Below are 22028 nucleotides of genomic sequence, written 5' to 3'. Positions count from 1 at the left end.
AACGTAAATGTTTACTAGTCAACATTTTGATTTTTTCTCTATTGTATGACCTCTAGTAGCCTCTTGTAGCCTCTCTCTTTTAGAGGACCTGGAGCGTTAGCCCTTTCTCTAATTAAACGCCAGATATGAGTTATAACCACCTACCATTCAATTAATACCATAATTAATAAGCTAAACACCGCCCATTAGCTAATGGAATGGTTCGAATGGCACGTTATAATCATTCCATTACAATAACATTTAGATTTTTAATAATGACTAGCTGACCCGGCAAACGTTGCGTTGTCATATAAATAAAAAAATATTAAGGGTGAACAACCCTTATCACTTAGGGGTATGAAAAATAGATAGTAGCCGATTCTCAGACCTATTGAATATAAAACATATAAAATTTGGTGAAAATCGGTAAAGCCGTTTCGGAGCAGTACGGAAACTAACATTGCGACACGAGAATTTTATATATAAGATGTCTATCATTTCTTTTACAGTATTACGGCTTGAAGGAGATGAACTACTACTCCGTAATGTTCGGCGTGTCCCGCGCACTCGGTGTGCTTGCTCAGCTCATTTGGTCTAGGGCTCTCAGTCTGCCCATCGAATGACCCAAATCCCTCAGCACTGACACGCTGATTAAGTCAGTTGCCAAATAAATCAACCACCCATACGGCTTAGGGCCATCTAGGGCGCACGACGAACGAACACTAAAATTTGCACATGGATAAGTACTGTCTAATAATATCAATTGTAATGCTGTGAAATTATATGGTGCGTATTATATGGTTTGCGTTTAAATCAAATATTAATCAACCATAAACTTACATAATGCAAATTGATTGCAGAATTTTTTCAAACTTTTACCAAGCGCTTCGTTCGTCGTGTGGTTTTTATAACTAAAGAAGAATATTTGAAAGTATCTAACTAGTCAATGATGTAATTTTTTACTGTTTGACACGTTGTGAGTCGATAGTAAGCGTAGTTTAAATAAAAACTTCATCGTTCTAGTTGGTTTCAGTCCCTTTCATGCAAAAACAGCCTTAACTTTTTCATTCATTTACATACATGTTTTAACCAATTTACATTTAAATATGGTAGACCAACTATCAGATAGTATTTAACAGAAAAAATAAACACTGCATCACCAAATTTGTACACGCAGTTAACGAAAGAAGATGAAGAAGGCTGAATTTGTAAAAAAACATAAAACAAGCGATAGTGCAAAAACGGTGACACTTACAACTAAGTTATTTTTTAATATAGTACTTGAAAAATGGTATTTATGAGAAGCTATCAAAGAAATCTACGTCGTACACTCGTTAGCGTGATTCAGAATACAGGTGACGCCATCTAGCGGCACCACCGCCGCACCTATATCTGACTCATAACAGCAGTGTTAAGCGCTGCTGTGTTCTGGTTTGAAGGCTGTGGTAAGAAAGACATACTTTTCCGAGGCATTCCAGCTTAGTCCTTCTAGTCCTAATCTTATTTATTATTATTTAATTTTATAATTAACATAATAATATGAGGTTCGTTTTGTTGTTTAATTACATAATAATATAAACGTATTTTTAAGTCCGTTCTAAAACCTAAATGCATTTTAAATACAAAACAATCTGAATGAATGTTGAATAAAATGTGTACAATATGTGTTTTACGAGAATTATTACATAAAAATGTCTATAAAATGTAAATCGCAGAAAAAGATTACGCAAATGCCTCAAAATGGTTTCGAGTGTGAGCTTATGTTCGATATTGTTTGCGTTATATTTCAACGGAACCGAGTGCAGTTTAATCCTAGCTGTTGTTAGTTTTTCTTGCACTAATTGCAATCCAAAGCCCTCCGTGTGTTGCGCCGGCACGCTCATACTCCCAACGTTTGTGTTAACATCGAGGACTTGCGCAGAAACTTGTCACGCCATAGAATTTGAAGGAAGAGAGATACCGCTAACAAATACTTATGTACATGTGCATCACGGGCCACGCCTAAAAGGAATAACTGGTGTAGACGGCGCTGCGATAGTGCGGATTTCAAACACGATACATAATAATTACTTTAAGCTATCCCCCTTAGAAGCTTTGTCTGCGATTGGCTTTAAAGTTTTGATCCCCAGATTTTCCAATAAGAAAATAACGTTAAAACCCGCCGTTATAACGCTATGTGAAAAAGGTTCCATGTACACTGACGGGTACTACATATGCACTGCAGTTAATGTAAATGATAGGTGCAAAATAAAACAGGGTTCCCCGCTGCTCTTTAACGGAAAAATTATTGGCATCATGGGCATTCGGAGTTTTAAAAATTGCAAGTACTTACAAACAGCATTTATTGCTATAGCCCCATTTATATCTTGGATTCAAACGGTTGTTAATTATAAAGGCTCCACAGAAGTACAAGATACGAAAGAAGAATTTTTGATAACTGCGACACTAAACAACAGATTGATTGTCTCCAATAGCTCCGTAACAAAATCAGTAGCACCATCATCTGTAGAATCTGCAATTTACATTGATGTTACAAAAGAAAATATGTACCATCACGTAAACATGGAAACGGGCTTAAAACCCACAGGGCAGACTTCATTGAATCAAACAGACACCGATCAAAATAAAATTATTAATCACCAACCATTAATACTAACGACTGATAACGAGTTAGAGTCACATAAAACCATATTTCCTCCTGCAAGGAACGTATTACGGACGAAATCCAACAAAAAAACAAAAAAAAAGTACTCTGTACAACAGACCAGCAAAATAAGCTTAATAACTAAAATAAAACCAATCAAAAGAAAAAATACTATGTCGATTGCACAGAACAGTTCAATTGTAAGTTCTACAACTAGTAAAATAAATGCAAAAACACCTAGCATAGGAAACATGGAAACAATACAATCAACGACAACAATAAAAAATATAACTGCAAAGACTTCCAGCACAAAAACAACTAATTCTACTTTGATTTTAAAAAGGAATCTTACAACAGCAGAAAAAACTACAACAATGCGACCAACAGAAACAGTGGAAACTACTGAAAAATTAGATGCAACAACACATATCAATACAGTAACGTCTTTATTATTAGAATCGAATACTAAAAACCTGAATATAGGATTATCAACAGCTACCCAGGTAACGAGTGCTATGGATTGGTTCAATAACAACATTCGAAGTAAGCTTAGAGACAATCCGCCGGTGTTTGTGCTAACAACAGAGCGGACTTCTCTAGCCTTTACTACAGAGTTTATTGATCTTACATAAAACGCACTACGAAATAAAGACAAAAAATTGTTAACATAAAAAAGACGATCTACACTCGCTACCCCACAAAACAAGAAACATACAAGAAAAATAGTCGAATACCTGGACTCAAAAACAGAAATCTATATTGATGATTTAGATATCTGGACTGGCGCGCCAGACAGGTATGGTGACCGCTCCGCCACACGGGGCGTTAAATTCATTTTAATACTTTTTATAATATACTAGCTGACCTGGCGAACTTTGTACCGCCTCAAAATGTTTATATCAAATATATTTCATATAAAATATAGCCTATGTTACTCGTGGATAATGTAGCTTTCGAATGGTGAAAGATTTTTTAAAATCGGTCCTGTAGTTTTTGAGCCTATTCATTACAATCAAACCAACAAACAAAGTATTCCTCTATATAATATTAGTATAAGCAGAACCCGCGGCTTCTCCCGCATAAAAAATATGATATGACATACAAATAACTGTAATTGTAAATTTGTACCTTTAACAATTTTAATGACAAAGTAAGTAACATTACAAAAGCCAAAACTAAACTTTTTCAGTATTCGTACAAAATTGACTTATTTTGAAAGGTTTTATCTGAAGCACCTAATTAACTCTTTAGGAATGAAATTTCCAAAATTCCTTTCTTATTGCTCACTTCAGCTATAAAAAGAACAAAAAAATCAGGATTTACACACAATCAGTACCCCTACTATTCTACACATATGGACTATTACATGCTATTCTTAAACATAATATATAAGAAAGGATCCAAGTATGGAAAAAATCAATTATTAAAACTTTTATGTCACTATATATCCAAACTCAGTTTGAATAGATTATGTCACTATCGGATACTAAAGTCGTTTTAATTACATCTTATTTTGTTTATTTTTTTTTGTATGGTGTCAAATCCTTGAAATACATTTTTCTACAGGTCATTCTGAATCGAGTGAGCCGTCATAGATTTTGATGTTTTTGTACTTGTTGACTAACAACATGAGTAAAGAATTTTTTTTACTCGTGTGACTAAACTACTTAGCACGTTGGCTCCCGGCTGCCGCAATTTTGCGCGAGTGCACTATTTGTTGCGGCAGCCAAACATTATTAGAGTACAATACACATTGCCATATAAAACCGCGGCAGTTTATTCCTTTAATATTAAATTATCGCACTGAAAATAACGCAAAACAACAGAAGACCCTTTTAAAAGAAGACAATATTTATATGAGTCTCATACAATTTGATAACATTTTATAACTTTAAAATATGAATTGCAACAACAAGATGATAATTATTATATTTCTACAATGATACCACTCTAAGCAAAACTACAATATTTTGCAGTGTAAGAACCATTATTAAAATTAAATAAGAGAAGGATAAATAGCATAAACCTTCACAAACTTTTGTATTCATAAAAATCATCCTTAAATAAAAAAGGTTGTCAGAAAAATTATTGTGTGGTAAAAATACCGTAATTTAATGTAAACCATCGACAATGCGTCTATTTGAAGATTGCAAGTATTGACAATGGCAACAAAAATGTGTCACTTTTGAAGTTGATAGATATTTGACATGACATATGATTTAGTTATCGCAGCTGTCACAGACAACAGGTCCGTGTTGACATCGCGCTTCGGAATAATATTGTAAACGCGGCGCGTACTGCACTTTGCAGCTCTGCTTTACGGAAGGCAGTCGTCTGTGAACCTCAGTTACAAACTAACCGATCATAGTTACTATTGATAAACATTAATATTTCATTTAACGGGATTAACTTTAATTGAATCACTAACGATGACGGTAAATCCTAGTGGTACGTTGAACTTCAAAGTGGTTCTGCTGGGTGAAGGATGTGTAGGGAAAACATCCCTCCTGGTCCGCTACATCGAAGATAAGTTTACCGAACGGCACATGAGCACCCTCCAAGTAAGTCTCCAACTTATAAACAAACAAAAGTGACAGTTATCATCTGTCCAACGTTGCGCAATATCGTTACAAAGTTTTAAAAAAGTTCCCATTTGTTGCTTCAATAACATTAACATTAACCTTTATTCATAAATACAATAGTGCTGTCTCACTTGTGTGTGTTGTCTCTTTCCTTCATAATGTTTATAATACAGAAGACAAAGTAAACAATGGTTTAAATACTGGTTTAAGCATTAATAAATAAGGTGATAAAAATATGCAACATAAGAAGTATCACAGTCATGTAAATTTTTAAATTTAGTTTCGTTCCTCAGTGCTTTCTTTGTTTTTATTTGTTTTAAAACTTAACAGCAGACATAAAGGATAATCTCATTTAAAAAAATTCTTAAGCGAACATTGAAATCTTATAAATTTTTCAATTATCTAACTATATCACTGTAATTTAGTTATCCCTACTAAGTATATAAGATAAAAGTTTATATTCTACCTTTCAAAATTTAAAGTGTAACTATAGGGGCTGTTCAAGTATTACGTAAGCAGATTTATTACAATTATTTACCCAATTCCTCCTTGTCAGCAAAAGTAAGAAAAGCTCTTACCCCTCCCCCACGCTTACGTAAACATTTTTCAATTAATATATATATTTTTTTTTATATTATAATTATAGTGTTATAATTATAATTTTAAAAATGCCTAAACATATGCATGATTTGCGGGAACCCCAAAAAATGTGTTTCGCTTTCAAGTAAAGACAATGTGAGGGTTGCTATTCGTGTAAACAAGTAACAAACTACTGATGATGTAATCATCATATAGACTCCCCTACCCCCCATGTCATCCAAAATAAGTAAAGCAAAGACCCCCACCCCCCTAAAAGCGCTTACGTAATACTTGAACGACCCCATAGAAAAAAGAGTGAATGGGCTGGTCAAATGCTTACTTGCATTAGCATAGCACTGTGTATGAAAAAACATATCGATACCTTAATTCGCAAATCAGCCAACTCCACTTTTTTCATAATGTTTTTTTTATTTATTTTGATTTCGTTTAACACCATTTATTATCAAAATAAATAAAAAAAACATTTTGAAAAAAAGTGGAGTTGGCTGGCGTGCTAATTAAGGTATCGATATTAAATCTGAATACGTAATAAAATCAGTAATGCTACTCCAATCCAATAGCATAATATGGGTTTTCAGAGAATTGGGTGAAATTTACCTTGCAAGATTTGATTACAAAAACTGGGACAGGTGAAACTAAATAACTGTAATGAAAAATAATTATGTTGGACAAAGTTATCCATTTCAAATTGTATACTTCCAAATAATAGACACAGTTAATTAAACAGGTTAAAAGGTATAGGGACATTCCGGTGTACCATATGGTGTTTAGTTCTAAAGCATTGGCATTGATCGCAGATGATGACACACCATACCTACACCTCTGGAGTGAACTAACCCCTACCCAATGTTGCTTCATATTGCAGATCAGTAAAGATCTACACAGGCTGTGGGCTTACTTGTACTTTGCTATTAATTAATACAGCCAACTGAAAACAATTTAATTTGTGTGACGTGGTAATCTTCGAAAATGTTATTAATTCAGGATAAAGTCATGATGTTTACCCACACATTTGTTTCATGTGTACTGATAATAAAATAACATGGCAAGGAATTATATAAGGATGTAGGTTGGGTAGTAGGTTGGGTTGGGGTGGAGGCGTTGTGTTTGGGACTGCGACCTGTGATTTTCATATACCCATAGTTCCAACAAAAGGCGTCCACAAGAACACTATGAAGTTTCAGTTGGTAGTCATGCCGCATATTCTTTCTGTTGCCCTCAAGGCTGACAGGAAACCATGAAGGGTTTCTCAACATAAAAAAGGAACACCCTGCCCTGGGCAGCTTGATTTAGGAGCTACAAAATCAGTTTTTTCATTATATAATGTGAACTTTAGTTTCTACCTCGGTGTAGCATAGTTCGCTGGGCATTACAATTTTAAAATGTTAGACATTGTATGTCCCTGAGGTGAGAAGTTCATTTTTGTGGCTTTGTACACATTTCAGAAACTGTTAGGTTCTGCCTTTTTTTTACCAATTTTATACTGGGGGATGGCAAATTCAATTATTCCGAATAAGCTGAAATTTGGCAGGTATCTTAATAACGCGTGACAATGCAATCTTGTAAATTTAGTGATTTTATTAATCCAATATTGCTACCGTAACAAAATGGCGGCATACATTCGAGACAACCCACCCATTATGGGCATCAAATGAAACGGCTTAGCTTGTAGAATACACATTATAAAAAACTCAAATCCAAGATGGCCGCCAGTACGAAATGGCCGATCAGGTACCTACATATTTTTGTTCAACCAACCCAATATAGGTATCAAATGAAGGGAGACGGATTTTATTTCAACAAATACTTTGCTGCTAGAAATCAGGGGCTGAAGATGCAGCTCGAAGATGGCCATAAGAACTCTGTAATTATGTGACTACAATGTAAAGTACAATTTAGTTAAATGAGAACAATAGAGCTAGATTAAATCAGAGAGCAATTGTTTACTACATGCCATAAAATGTATATTAATATGACAATGACTGATAAGGAAGCAGCACTAATCAATAGATAAAATATTGTGAAAATTATTACATTTTTTCATTGCTTTGTAAGCCAAAATCTGTGTAAGAAAAATTACATAGATACAATGAACATAAAGGGTACGGCAGAAAATTTTACTTAACAGCACTTAAATTTAAGCTGGGTTTGCGTAAAGCTAACATACTACAGTTTAAAAAAAAAGTATTTATACCATTATTCAATTCTATCATTGAACATCTCATAGGAATCTGGTTCTAAGATGAAAGGTACTGAAATAGGTGTGTATGATCCTTGTTTATCAGTGGATTTTCCAGAGTTTGGTACGGAACTCAAGATGTTTAAGAAAGAAGAGTTACAACTCATACACTCATACAGTCATACAAACTAAGTAGGTTATCAAACTTTGTATCCTAAAAGGCTTAAGGTTGTAATGCTACATTGTATTACAAAGAAACGAGATAATATTTGTAGCGTGTAGCGTGTAGAGTGCTATTTGGCAACCTTGAGTCTAGAGCATAGAGCAATGATGTTTCTCAAAGTGGTCACTAACAAAGGGGATGTTATTTGTGACTGGGCGCATGATGCGTCAATATCCGGGCGCTGAAACGTGTTATGGGCGATGGTTTAGTTAAAGCTTTTATTTAGTGTCACCTGTCCCTGTGTTTGTAATGAAATTTTGTAAGCTAAATTTCACCCACTTCCCAAGTGATAAAAATATGCAACATAAGAAGTATCACAGTCATGTAAATTTTTAAATTTAGTTTCATTCCTCATTACTTTCTTTGTTTTTATTTGTTTTAAAACTCAACAGCAGACAAAGGATAATCTCATTTAAAAAAATCTTGAGCGAACATTTAAATCTTATAATTTTTTCAATTATCTAACTATATCACTGTAATTTAGTTATCCCTACTAAGTATATAAGATAAAAGTTTATATCCTACCTTTCAAAATTTTAAGTGTAATTATAGGGGCCGTTCAAGTATTACGTAAGCAGATTTATTACAATTATTTACCCCCCCCCCCCATCCCCCTTGTCAGCAAAAGTAAGAAAAGCTCTTACCCCTCCCCCAGTATACGATTGAACCGAAATTTGGCATGTATCTTTATTATGTGTGACAATGCAGTAATATAAATTTAGTTTTGTTATCAATACAATATGGCCGCCGTAACAAAATGGCGGCGTACATATTGCAAGATAACCCACCCAATATGGGCTTGTTTCTAAGCAGAAATAGGATCTTTTTTTGCCGACATCTTGTAGACAGATAATTGTAAGATCAAATTCTTTTTTTGATCAGATTTTAAGGACACTAGCAAACAATTTATTTAAAAAATGGGTGCCATAGGAAATAATTTACCTCTGAAATGAAGTATTCAAGACTATAAATCCTGAGAGCGACATCAAAGTATGCATCGATAACCTCAATAATGACCATATTATTCAAACATTGACTTTTAATTATGCAATAAAATGTTTGTATGTTGTGTGTGACCGAAACCGATCAAAATATCGGTATCGGTCAAATAGTACATTACAATACGAGGACGAAAAATTTTTTTCTGACAAGTGTGAGTTTGCAGGCCGAGCCGCAGGCGAGGACTGCAATCACACGAGTTTTTGAATCACACGAGGGGTTTTGCGCACGCGAAGCGTGCGTAAAACGTCAATTTACGCACGCCGTGATATAAAATATTTTTTTTTTAACCAAAATTTATTTCTTGGCCGAAACGGAAGCACTGAAATTTACGTTTCCGGGCACTACTTTAAATCACTATTTCAACTTTTTTCACCAAAGCCCTTGTTAAAATTCCCCAATATCCAGAATTACCCATCACTATTACAGGAACTTCAAACTGTATTACGATAGTATATGACAGTATTCAATCTAAAATCAAGGTTAAGCTTTGTAGAAGGCCATTGTATGGCCTAATCATCTTAAAATTGGATAGCCACAAACTCAATGCGCAGTTATTTCATACATTTTTTGGGATATGTTGTATTTTTTAAGTTTATTTCGTGTTATTTTGTGATATTGTTACTTTTAAATGGATAAGTAGAGTTCATCGGTGATTTTCTACCTGAAAAAATAGTCAAAAACGTATTCTATCTATTTACTTACCATAACAATTAATATGAAATACTATCTATGTATAAACCATTTTAGAGATTTTTTGGATTTGCACCTTTACCCTATTCACTTTACACTCGTTCGCTAGATTATGAGGAAATAGGTTAATTATGCAGTTTGGCTACTTTTCCGAAAATCAATGCAATCATTTTTTTTAGCATGGGTGGCTTCAATTAGTCACCATTGATGATATTCCGTCGGGGGAGGATAACATTGCATAATTACATTTTTTTTCACCCTTTTTAGTGATGACATACTAAAGTCTATATTAATATAATATAAAATTGTATAGACGTGATCATGAATAAAGGTAAGGTCTGGATTGAACCCAACCGCTCGCAGGGCGCGCCCGCGCCCTGCTCGCTTAGTTTTATATTGTCTTATATGTTCCAACCTAACCTAACCAATTCAATAGGAAATGTTAGCCTCCTCCGACGGAATATCGTCAATGGTGAATGATTAAAGCAACCCATGCTAAAACAAAAATTATTGCATTGATTTTCGGAAAAGTAGCCTAACTGTATAATTACCGTAAATAGTAAATATGTAGTTGTTACTTAGATTTTTAATAAATCTATCCAGATTATACATAGGTTAATTCATATAACCATCCGACAAACTTATCATATTATGACATACTTACATATTATGTTATGTTATGTTTATGCTATCGACAACTTATATATTATGTTAAATATTACGCTTTGAAATTTACCACTTCTAAAGTAGTTTTGATAAGCTAGCAACACTAAGTGGCCCTTGCCACACGCACAGATGAGTTTGTCAGGCTGTACGTAATTGTTACTCATTTGCATCAGACACTCTGTGCTTTTCTTAGTTTTAATTCCACCACGCACGCTAACATGCTCACAAATAGCAGTAAAGACGCACGAACACTAATTAAAATAGAAAATGGCCAAGAAACTATACTTTGATACTACTCGTAATAATATTTCCACCACGTTTATAAATACCGTTCCTTATTATCGGGTCAAATATTACAAAAATCTATATAAATACAAATAAATTATATATTTACAATAAAATAATTTACTTACATGCATTATATCGACACGACATAATTTATTACGATATTCAATGAAATTACTAAAATCAATCCAGTTTTCAGTTGAATCCAGTAATAAAAAGGCAATCGCGGTTAAGCGTAACGACTCAAAACTAAAAAAGTACCCTTTTTTAATATGTAAACAGAGAAAAACACTTTATGTCACTCTGATGCATATGCATAGAAAAATGGTTTCGCTGGTATACCAAAATAATTTACACACATTCCTATGACGGCTACTGATTATTAAACGATGGACTTACTGCCATCATCACTACCAAACGACACTATACTATGCTTACCAAGCGCTAACACACGTCACGTGCGTCACGTCGTCTCCGTGCAACAGATGATTATTTTTTGCATCCTTTTTATAATTTTTTCCGTCTTCATTACACTTTTGTAGAAATCAAGTAACGTTCGTCGCTTTACACATTTGTATTAGCGTCATGCATTGCGCCATTTTAATCTATTTCTCCGACTAAACAATCATCGGAGGCATGTTTGTTTATATTTTTAGGCTGAGAATCTCGGAGTCCGGTATAGCAGTAAGTCCGTGGTCCCAAAGCGTCTCCCTTGTAGGTTGACGCCGCGGCACTTACCAGCTACTCATCGCCCTCTGGCCCGGGCTGATTCTAATTCTAGTCTGTATGAGGATGCCCCAATAATGCTGCAGTCAGGCTTGGTTTTGGTCGATTTATCTTTAGTAAGCTCTATATTGGTTTTGGCCTTATTTATAGTATAAGATATGAATACTGAGTAAGTACACGTTATCGCTTCAATTGTACGATCAATGACAACACCCTCTAGACGATTGAGCTCTACCGCTAAAACGTCCTTTGGTGCGTATAAGATTTAATTAAAATATTAGCAACGGCAATGTTCGTGCAATTTTTCGATAACTATTTAAATTTAACCATCTCAATAAAATCAACCATTTTCACTAGGTTACAGTTATTGTATGTATATAAAATAAAGCACTGCATGTTCATTACCCGTATCTCTTTAGTCTTTCCTCTTGCTCTTGCTAAATTATTCATAGGTTCTACCCCGCACGACAATTCCGCCATAATTGAAATTTATGCAACCCGTAAAGCTGTGTATACAATAAACTTTAGCTCTCTTGCGTGCATCGGCAAATTATGATTAAATGTAAAAAAATACATACATAATCGAAAGCTTTTGTTGTTAACAAATCTTATGTTTATTTTATTTTCCAGACAAAATAATTACATTGTGTAACAATAATGGTGATGATGTAAAATTATTGTTTTCATCATTGGCTTAGTCTATCGCTTTTGTCAAATGAAACGTCAACAAATATATGTTTTAAGTTGGTTTGTTCTTCGATTCCTTCCCCTACCCTTTCTGCAAAATGCGAATTATAAAACGCTTATCTATTTTTTTTTTAACGTTATTTTTTTGTTTGTCACATTTCCCCATTCTTGTCTAAACTTTATCAACAACGTTCAAGATATTTCACATATAATATGATGTATGATTATTGTTAAAATTATATTATGTGATCTATATCATAGGTTAGTTTTAAGTGAAGCGTGAAATATTTTTTCAATATTTTCTCTCTCGGATAATATTCTAATACAAATATTTTTTTATATAGGCGACCTTCATGAACAAGCGCTTGAACATCAACGGGAAAAGGCTGAATCTGTCTATCTGGGACACGGCCGGCCAAGAGAAGTTCCATGCCTTGGGCCCCATTTACTATCGCAACTCAAACGGAGCCATTCTCGTCTACGACATTACAGATGAAGATTCCTTCGCCAAGGTAAGTCCTTTGTTCTCAATAGCAATTAAAGTAGGCTGTTACTGAAATGACCGAAAAACATATTTTATGCTGTAGTATCGTTAAAAATCAGATCGACGACGAATTGGCAATAACTCCTAACTCGAAAAACCCTACTTTACATAAGAAGAAACGCTACTTTAAAAAGACATAGAACGTATTGGCCACACTTTAATATTTTGCTCAATTTTGAACCTTAGGACCCAGGTCCTTAAGCTTAAGATACCAGTGTCTTAAGGACGACCTGTGATACGTCATTTTAAGTCCAAATATGCAAAAATCGCTTTTTCGTAAAAAAAGAATGAGATACGAGTTATTGCTACTAACTACATCTTCGATATATGTAAATGTAACCGTGATTGTAAACATAATAATCATTTGGAATTGTATAGATTTCCAGCATTTGACACCGCAAGTTTTTATACCAAATACTATAAAAAATGTAGAAACATTTGTATTTTTCTTGATGTTGAACACACTGAAAAAATCCTGTGCCTCGCGATGACCTTGTTACTTATTTTATAATCAATATATGTAATTACGAATATTTCTAGGGCTTCTATTTTCTAAGGCGCTTGAAAATTTTCTCTAATGGAAAATTGCTTTTTCCTTGGATACATATATTACTTCCGTAATAACAGTATTAAAGATATTAAGCTCTGCTGGTAGCTTCAATAGCAATTGGCGTAATTAGGGGGGTTGGCGGATGAGGAGTATTGAATTTATTTTATAAGCAGATTATTCAATGTAGTTGGGATATAGGGGAGGATAAATGTCATCCACGACCTATTACAAATTATGTACGTCCACGTGAGAACAAAGATATAGTATGAAATCTTGAAAATTTCTACTCTATGGCCCCATCCCTTTGTTCATACTGGTATTCTGCAGAATGCTAGGCATTAGCTGACTTTAGGTATTAAGTGAACTGAACCCCTTAAAAGGAAACAGATTGCAACACTTTCGCAATTCCCCTTATAACTATTCTAGCTAGTTCTAAAGGCTTCCATTACGCCTGAAACTATCGTCTTCAAGAAGGGAGCTCTTTTCTCCACAATGTTTATTTGTTTATGATATTGACTCGGATATAGAAAATCATAAATATATTAACGTGAATATTAAGCTTCTCGTCGGACATAAATATCAGGTGTTATTTTGTAAACTTCAATTTATAATGAAACTAGCTGACCCGGCAAACGTTGTGTTGCCGTATAAATAAAAAATGTTAAGGGTGTAAAATCCTTATCACTCAGGGGTATGAAAAATAGATAGTAGCCGATTCTCAGACCTACTGAAAATGCACATAAAATTTGGTAAAAATTGGTAAAGCCGTTTCGGAGGAGTATGGTCACTAACATTGTGACACGACAATTTTATATATAAGATTCTAGTTTCTTTATAATATCAATTTCACTACTAAACGTGGAAGTTTTCCCAGAGTGGGCGATTTAAGACCAGAAACTACAGCGCTGAACAAGTGGGAATTGATAGACTTCACACATCACTAATATTTTTTTTAAGAACTTTCAAAGAATGTTGGTTTTATCATTATGTTTTTGCTGTTATAGCAAGCGCTAGTTTTGTTTTTAATGCACCCTTTAAAAATAAGTTGTACTTCCGAGATTTGATTTCTAGGCAGACATTATCTGCCTAGAAACCCGGAACGTTAGAGTGATAGACCGTGTTTCAAAAGTTTCAATTACTAGGCTATCACCACATCACTATATTATCAATAGAATCAAGATTATTGTTGACTTCCGCAGATGTCTAATTGAGAAATACCATGACTTGGCAGTGTGGTCGGTAGTCCATACTTTGTCTGAGGAACGTGAAACTAACTTAATAAACTATTAAATAGAATCTTCAACTATTGATTCAACTAACTAGATGAATTTACTGCATCAATGCTTCAAAGCTCGGAGTTGCTTTCGAGCGTCTAACTATTCTACATCTGACTGTCAAAGGCGGTTATCTTAATTAAATAGTTGTTTTCGAACACTCTGCCTCCGACATATCAAATTAGTAGATACTGTCAATACTAGCAGATATTACATTTCTGAAATTCTGTCTTTGCTGGAAATGATTTAATTTCTCACTATTAGTTTACGTTTGCCATTGGCTACTAATATTTTATAACTATGCAGTATAACGCCACTCGCGGACTTCTCACTACGGTTTAAATTGATTATGAAGTTGTTTAGTTTGGTGAAGTAAACATAAAAAGTTTTGATGACTATTTTAGAATTAAGATATTAAGAATAAAGAAATAGTACTTTCACGTGGTCTGCATGCATAATTGCAAATGTCGACCACAGATGCGTTGGTACCTCTGATATTCATCAGATGCTAAGATGGGACGTCCTAACAACCCCCGGGAGCACATATATTGCAGCATTGTCAGCATAAGAGCGGTCGGCAGGAAATTCGCGTCTCGAGGATACCCTCTTTGCCCGGGCAGATTCTCAGGTGGTCAAATGCCCCCTGGATTCCAAATATTTATTCATAATAATATAACGTTATTTAAAACATCATAATATAATGAACAAGTATCAAAATTAAACCAACCCCACTGTTATGTGGGTGGTTCATGAATAGGTTGGAACGTCTTGTATAAACCTGAACATTGCTGTTAAAAGCAGAAGTAGGAAAGTTTGGAAAATCCAAAAGTGCACGACTCATAATGCTCATTTAATTATGAAATATAAAAAAAATAAATAAACTTAAGTCGTTCAAAATTAATTGCCGAAAAAACAGCTGTAGTAGGAAGAAGGTACTGCACAAGCGCCCCTGGTGGAATAAATGTACATAATATCTATAGATATACAGTCTTGTAGTTTTCGTTTTTTATTAATTGCAATTAAACGACACTGAATTAATTAATCATTCGCATTCAGTGACCTACAATCGTCGATTAGAATTTTTTAAAAAAAAATTTAACTCAATTGATGGATTTTTTCACAAGTTACAGTGTTTTCAGGTTTCACACATGACGGACAGGAAATTTTTTTGACCTATTGTGGTGTTTTTTTCCAATTCTATTGCAGTAAATCAATTTTTAAAAAGTATGGAATTAATCTCCATTAAATTATCTCGACAATAGTATGCAAAATATCTTGATTCCGTGAACTATCAAGGCTATAATAATAAAAATAGCCGCCAAAATGAAGCGAAAAAAATTTTTCGATCGTAAAGCACTCTCTGATGCTTCGCATCATGAGTCGTGCAAATTGGCGGTGGCCAGTCGCCAAAGTCGCACCGCAAAGGGTTCCACTACTTTCAAATAACTTACACTCATATTGCAATAGTTGCGTGCCAGCAAAGAATATAATTTCTTTTAAACTTTTTCAATACTGAAAGTTACATTGTTTAAACTGGAATACTGTGATAACATCGGTACTAGAGCAAACCATGAAGTGCTACAAAAATAGATACTTATAATAAACAAACATTTTTTTAAATTTATAACATGGGTCGTTTCGCTGAAATGCAATCTTGTTTTCTATTAGCGGTGCTCTGAAGGATCATGTTTTCAATTGGATGAGTGTAACCTCAATGTTAATTTTTTTTTTCAATTAAAATCCACTACTTATATAATTACTAGCTTATTACTCGCGGCCTTGCTCGCGATCAAACGTAATCAAGCGTAAACGCAACAGAATAAAATATACTCTCCCAATGGTATACTTTATCGAAATGGAATTAAAATTATTGCGATGTCGCTGGGACTGAGCGGCCACTTCTATCTAGTGGACTGCAAACTGGTCGGCTACTGCTGTTGTGGTATAAACATTTACATATAATAAACATCTTGATGCCTGATATTTCTTTGCAAATATGATTAATGTATTACGATATTTTAACTAAGCTTTTTAAAACGCGTGAAGATTTCTCTATAACACTAACCGACGGAAGTTTTTGTATAAGTTTAGCTTGCGTGTCGAAATGACTTAACGGATCAGTAAAGAAGATAATGAATGGTTTCAGCACTGCTTATTAATTGTACTAGTGTCATTATCCATATTGTGTCCAATTAATGTATCATATGTCATATGCATTGTTTGTTTGTAGAGTAAGGGGGGTGCATCATATAACTTTAACGTTTACAAAACCCTAAAAAAGCTGCAAATACATGGTTAAAAATTTATTACTTGCACCATTAAATTAAAAAAGCAGTGATAGCCTAATAGTTTAGAAACTCGGCCTTTCGAACGAGGTGTCCGTGGTTCAAATCCTAGGCACCTCTGATTTTTCAAAGTTATGTGCGTATTAGAAAATAATTATCACTTGCTTAAAACGGTGAAGGAAAACATCGTGAGGAAACCTGCATACCTGAGACCTACTACCGACCTAGTCTACCAATACGCACTTGGCCAGCGCGGTGGACTATGGCCTAATCCTTCTCATTCTGAGAGGAGACCAGTGCCCAACAGTGTGACAATAATGGGTTGATGACGACGACCATTTTAGTTATGGCTGAAATCACAAGCAACATTTAACATTAACTGAACTATTTAGGTCGGTTAAAGTTTTTTTTTGTCAATTTCCGTAACTATCAATATCGACTAAAAAAGATTTTTTTTTACATTACTTTGCTATCGTCAATGTTATTTATTATATTTAACTTTAACGCAAAGGAGAATGCCCATTCTTGGTACTGATTTTTCTCATGCGTCAAAATGAAAGCAATATTAAAATTATTTTTTGATTTTTTTACATAATTTGCGGATCAGAATAGTTTCTTTGAACAGGAGATTCCATTTAAGATAAAATAAGACGAAATGTTGATTGTCGTTCTTAAAAATTAAAATGGCGGAATTTTATACTCGGAATTCAATAAGATCTATTAGTGTTTTGACTAATGATTTTTCTCATGCATCAAAATGAAAGTAATATTAAAATTATTTTTTGAAATTTTTACACAGTTTGTCGATCAGAATAGTTTCTTTGAACAAGGGGGTTCCATTTAAGATAAAATAAGACGAAATGTTGATTGTTGTTCTTAAAAATTAAAATGGCGGTATTTTATACTCGGAATTCATTATTTTAGGTTTTTAGGATTATTTTAGGTTTTTTTACCTACTACCTTTAAAAGTAAATGGAATATGTTAATCGAACTACATTATAGGTACCTACTATCAGTTAAAACCGACCATCAATCTATCGTCGGATATTTTCGATTTTGAGGTTATGTAACATTTCGGTAAATAACTTCAGAACCCGGGTGCTGATCTAAAAAATAATTATTGGTGGCATTGTCCTTTAAGCGGGCTTTCGATGCAACCCACCCAATGTTTAACTCTTTAGGCAGCCCGTACACGGTCCACCTAGATTGCGATTTGTGATCGAATTAAATGATCGCGATCCAGATTGATAATTCACGTAGCAACGAGAGATTGAGGCATCAAAAATTATCTAGATATTTTGTTTTGAAATGAAAATCGCATTACGGCTGAGATGTGTCATTTAAAAATAAATTATATATTGAAATATATATATGCAGGTCCAGCGCACATTTTATCAAAACCGCACCCTTAGGACGAACTGATATAAGTTCGAAATTGATTTCATTTCATTGTACCCAGGTTCGCAACTGGGTGAAGGAGCTGAAGAAGATGCTGGGCAACAACTTGGTGCTGATGATCGCTGGCAACAAGATCGACCTGGAGAGGGAGAGGACTGTCGACATGCAGGAGGCTGAGGAGTGAGTATACATACCCATATCTTCATTTTTTTATTTAGTGTTTAGTAGCTCCGAACGTATTGGTCATGCCATGGAAGACGTTCTACAGGGAAGTCGTAAGAAGCGTGGTATTGTAACGAATGTAACATATTTGGGCATCGATTAAACAATTTGTCAAATGAGAGTCGAAAGGTTCACGGAACATTCCGTATGGAAGCGCAGAAAAATAGCGATTTCTCGTATGGCGACCCCAATTATTTCCTATTTTTTTTAATTTTAGCATTTGTTGTTATATCGATATATGACATAGCGCCCTGTAACAGACGGACAGACAACGGGCCCTTAGTAACTGGGTTCCGATTTTACCCTTTGTGCATGGAACCCTAAAATAAAGAGTTTTCATTTAAGGTAATTTGTAAATATGTTACGACAAAAAACACGAATAGCCTGATGATGTGATAACTTGTTACAAAAACAGGAAGAGGTTAAAGAACATACAGTGAGAATCTTTTTTCTAGTATGACGAAAATCTTAAGAAAGCAGTTCCGTTGCGTATTAAATTGAAGCTGGTAGAACCCTCTGTGGTTTGACTCCGGAGGGATATTTCGGCTTCAACTCATTATTACATTACATTTTTATTACCACCGCCACGTCTTTATTTGCCTAATAACAGCAGGCTTAAAGGCTGTTGTGTTCTGGTTTGAAGTGTGTGGTAAGCGAGGCATTCTAGTTTAATCCTCGGGGGCGGCGGCGCATTTGTGCCTAGTCTGTTACGCCTAAATAAAAAAAATACATATATTAGGAAGTTTTGTAAGTAAGGGTAAGGGAAGGGAAGTAACCATCCACCATTACGGCCGAGGGGTATATTTAGCTTAAATATTAAATCTGCTTGAATATATCCGTTCGCATATTCTTCGTCCATAAATATAGGGAGATCTCTTTGAGGGAATGCAACGTAAGCCCTTTACTTTTGTATCTTCTATATAAAAGCATCCTGCCACAAGCTCTCTCACTCAAGTCCAAGCAGATTCCGCGTAGATTATCTCCCTTTGATACTAGAAGGTACTATTCATGGTTAACTTTTATAAATTATTTTTACATCTTTTAACAAGTATAATTAATTAAAAAATCAAAAACCCGACTGCACTAAAAAGCTCAAGTAGAATTTCCAAAAAACGGTGAAATAGCGTTTTATTATTTTATTATTTTATATATATTACAAAGTTTCATAGTAGGTATCTGCTTCAAAATCAAAAGATGTTCAAACAATATTATCCTATTTTATCCTCGTAGTGCTCATTTACGCTACATAAAGAACCTATGAGTAAAATTCCAGCACTCTAAAGTTCAGCGGTTTCCCTTTGCGTTGATCTTTATCACAGCAACACTACTCATATAGTCAGACAATCATCTCGATGTGTTATATATATATATATATATATATATATATATATATATATATAGGTATATATATATATATATATATATATGTATATATTATATAATGTATGTGTAATCTCCTTTAAATTTCCTTTATTTTGATATGCTACTCGATAGGTTTGCTTAACTTTTAAAACGTGTTGCTATTTCGCAAAAACAATCCACCATTTACGCTCCATAAGATATATAACTTCAGTAAATCAAAGTTCCGATCATTATTTTACCTCGTCAGAGGTAGAATTTCATTATTTTTATCCAACAAGCCAGATACAACATAGATTTTAGATTTCATAGTGTTTGCTTCAAAATGGACGATTGTTTAAATGAACTTTTAACCCTTATTTTACCCTCTACGGGGTTAATTTTGCGGATGGGGATAAATAGGTGTGTCCTTGTTCCTATCCAGAAAGCCAAATACTAAATTTTATAGCAGTTGCTTCAAAATTAAAGGATTTCAAAAAAACTGTTTTCCCCTATTTTACCCTCTTAGGGGTAGAATTTCCAAAAGGCCTTTCTTAGTACTTATTTACGCTGTATAGCGAACCTTTGTGCAAAATTTCAGAACTCTAAGTTGAGCGGTTTTGGCTATATGTTGATTTTTGAAAAATGAAAAAGTCATTTAGTTAGTCAGTCAGTCAGTCACCCTGCTGTTTTATATATATACAAATATGTTTTTATAATCTCCGTTTAATTTCCTTTCATTTGATACCCTCCTCGATAAGTTCGGTTAGCTTTTGTTTTGAAATGTGTTACTATTTCGCGCCAAAAGTCCGCCATTTTGTTTTTGTTTTTCTAACACCTATCTAAGGACACTCACACATCTAAGGTCATTGAGACGTATATAATGACACCTTAACTGTCGAAATTCATCCAGCCGTTTGTTAGATCCTATCAAATAAAGAAAGACAAACATACAAGATACGCGCGAAAAACATAACCCTTCCTTGGCAGTCGGGTAAAAATATATAAATGTTAAAATCCTTTTCTATCTGATATGAAGGTCGTTCATTTAGTCGTGTTAGTCGCGGTGCTATTTTTAGAGGCAACCCTTTTTAAGTCTGTTTGCTTTCTCCCCACTATTAGAGGAAGCCTAGATCGTGCTAAACCACGACGCTGCTGCATTGGAAATGTGCTGGAAATGTGCGAATTTACGGCAAGAAATATTTGTAGCTAATTCATTTCCGATATTTTCAAACTTCACCACAGGCTTCATACTCTGTGTTTCAAATCTTAGGCACGCATATCTAATACTTTCATATTTAAGGAATTAATTATCACGTGAAGGAAGGTATCGTGAATAGACCAGAATACCTACTTGAGATATCTAGCTACCTATTCGCACTTGGCTAGGGCGGTGGGCCATAACGTGGATGGAATATAACGTGGATATAACGTGGTGGATAACCTCTCATTTTGTAAGAAGACCCATACCCAGCAGTGGGACAGTAGTGGGTTGAAGAAAAAACGGTGTACTATGGGCACTATGGCCTTAGCCCCATTCATTCTGAAAGGAAACCCGTGCCCAGCAGTGGGACAGTAGAGGGCTGAAGATAGAACGATGTACTATGGACACTATGGCCTTAACCTCATTCATTCTGAAAGGAGACCCGTGCCCAGCAGTGGGACAGTAGAGGGCTGAAGATATAACGGTGTACTATGGACACTATGGCCTTAACCTCATTCATTCTGAAAGCAGAATTATGCCCAGCAGTGGGCTAGTAAAGAATTGACGACACAGTAAGTTATTATCACGATATGCTAGATTATAATCGTCTCCGGTTTAGATCTTATCGGCCTTTGAACTCGCCGTTCTCGCGTCTTACAACAATAAGAGTCACGACACCGAGCGCGTCTCCTATTCTTACCTTCTCCAATATAAGATATTGGAAACTGTTCAAAGAGTTTTCTGTTACAAAGGTCCTCAGAGAAGCGGAGCCTTTGTAATTTTCAAGAACCACAGTGCATTTTTCGTGTAAGTTTAAACTTTCTTTATATTGGTGTCGCGGAGGTATTACAAAATATTGGGAACTGCTGGGATTGTATTTCGTCTAAAAATCAATTTTATTGGGACGTATAAATAAATGAGTATTAGGAAAACCGTTAATTATAAATTTT

The 22028-nt window shown here is 34.6% G+C and overlaps 1 protein-coding gene across 1 annotated transcript in view; it reads left to right on the top strand.

Annotated features, from left to right (window-relative positions):
- The first annotated feature begins 4882 nt into the window (after window positions 1-4882).
- The window catches only part of LOC140743092 (ras-related protein Rab-21), a 28852-nt gene continuing 11706 nt past the window's right edge, over window positions 4883-22028 (top strand). The window contains exons 1-3 of the mRNA XM_073074156.1: window positions 4883-5184; window positions 12608-12775; window positions 18376-18494. Of these exons, the coding sequence (XP_072930257.1) occupies window positions 5053-5184; window positions 12608-12775; window positions 18376-18494 (419 nt within the window). The 5' untranslated portion in view covers window positions 4883-5052. The remainder of the gene's footprint in view (window positions 5185-12607; window positions 12776-18375; window positions 18495-22028) is intronic.

This window comes from Epargyreus clarus, unplaced genomic scaffold (assembly GCF_041222505.1).
Source record: "Epargyreus clarus isolate Ecla_fem2 unplaced genomic scaffold, WU_Ecla_fem_2.2 ptg000007l, whole genome shotgun sequence".
Classification (NCBI taxonomy): domain Eukaryota; kingdom Metazoa; phylum Arthropoda; class Insecta; order Lepidoptera; family Hesperiidae; genus Epargyreus; species Epargyreus clarus.
The sequence above is the reverse complement of the archived record's forward strand: the minus strand, read 5'-3'. Positions and strand labels throughout refer to the sequence as shown.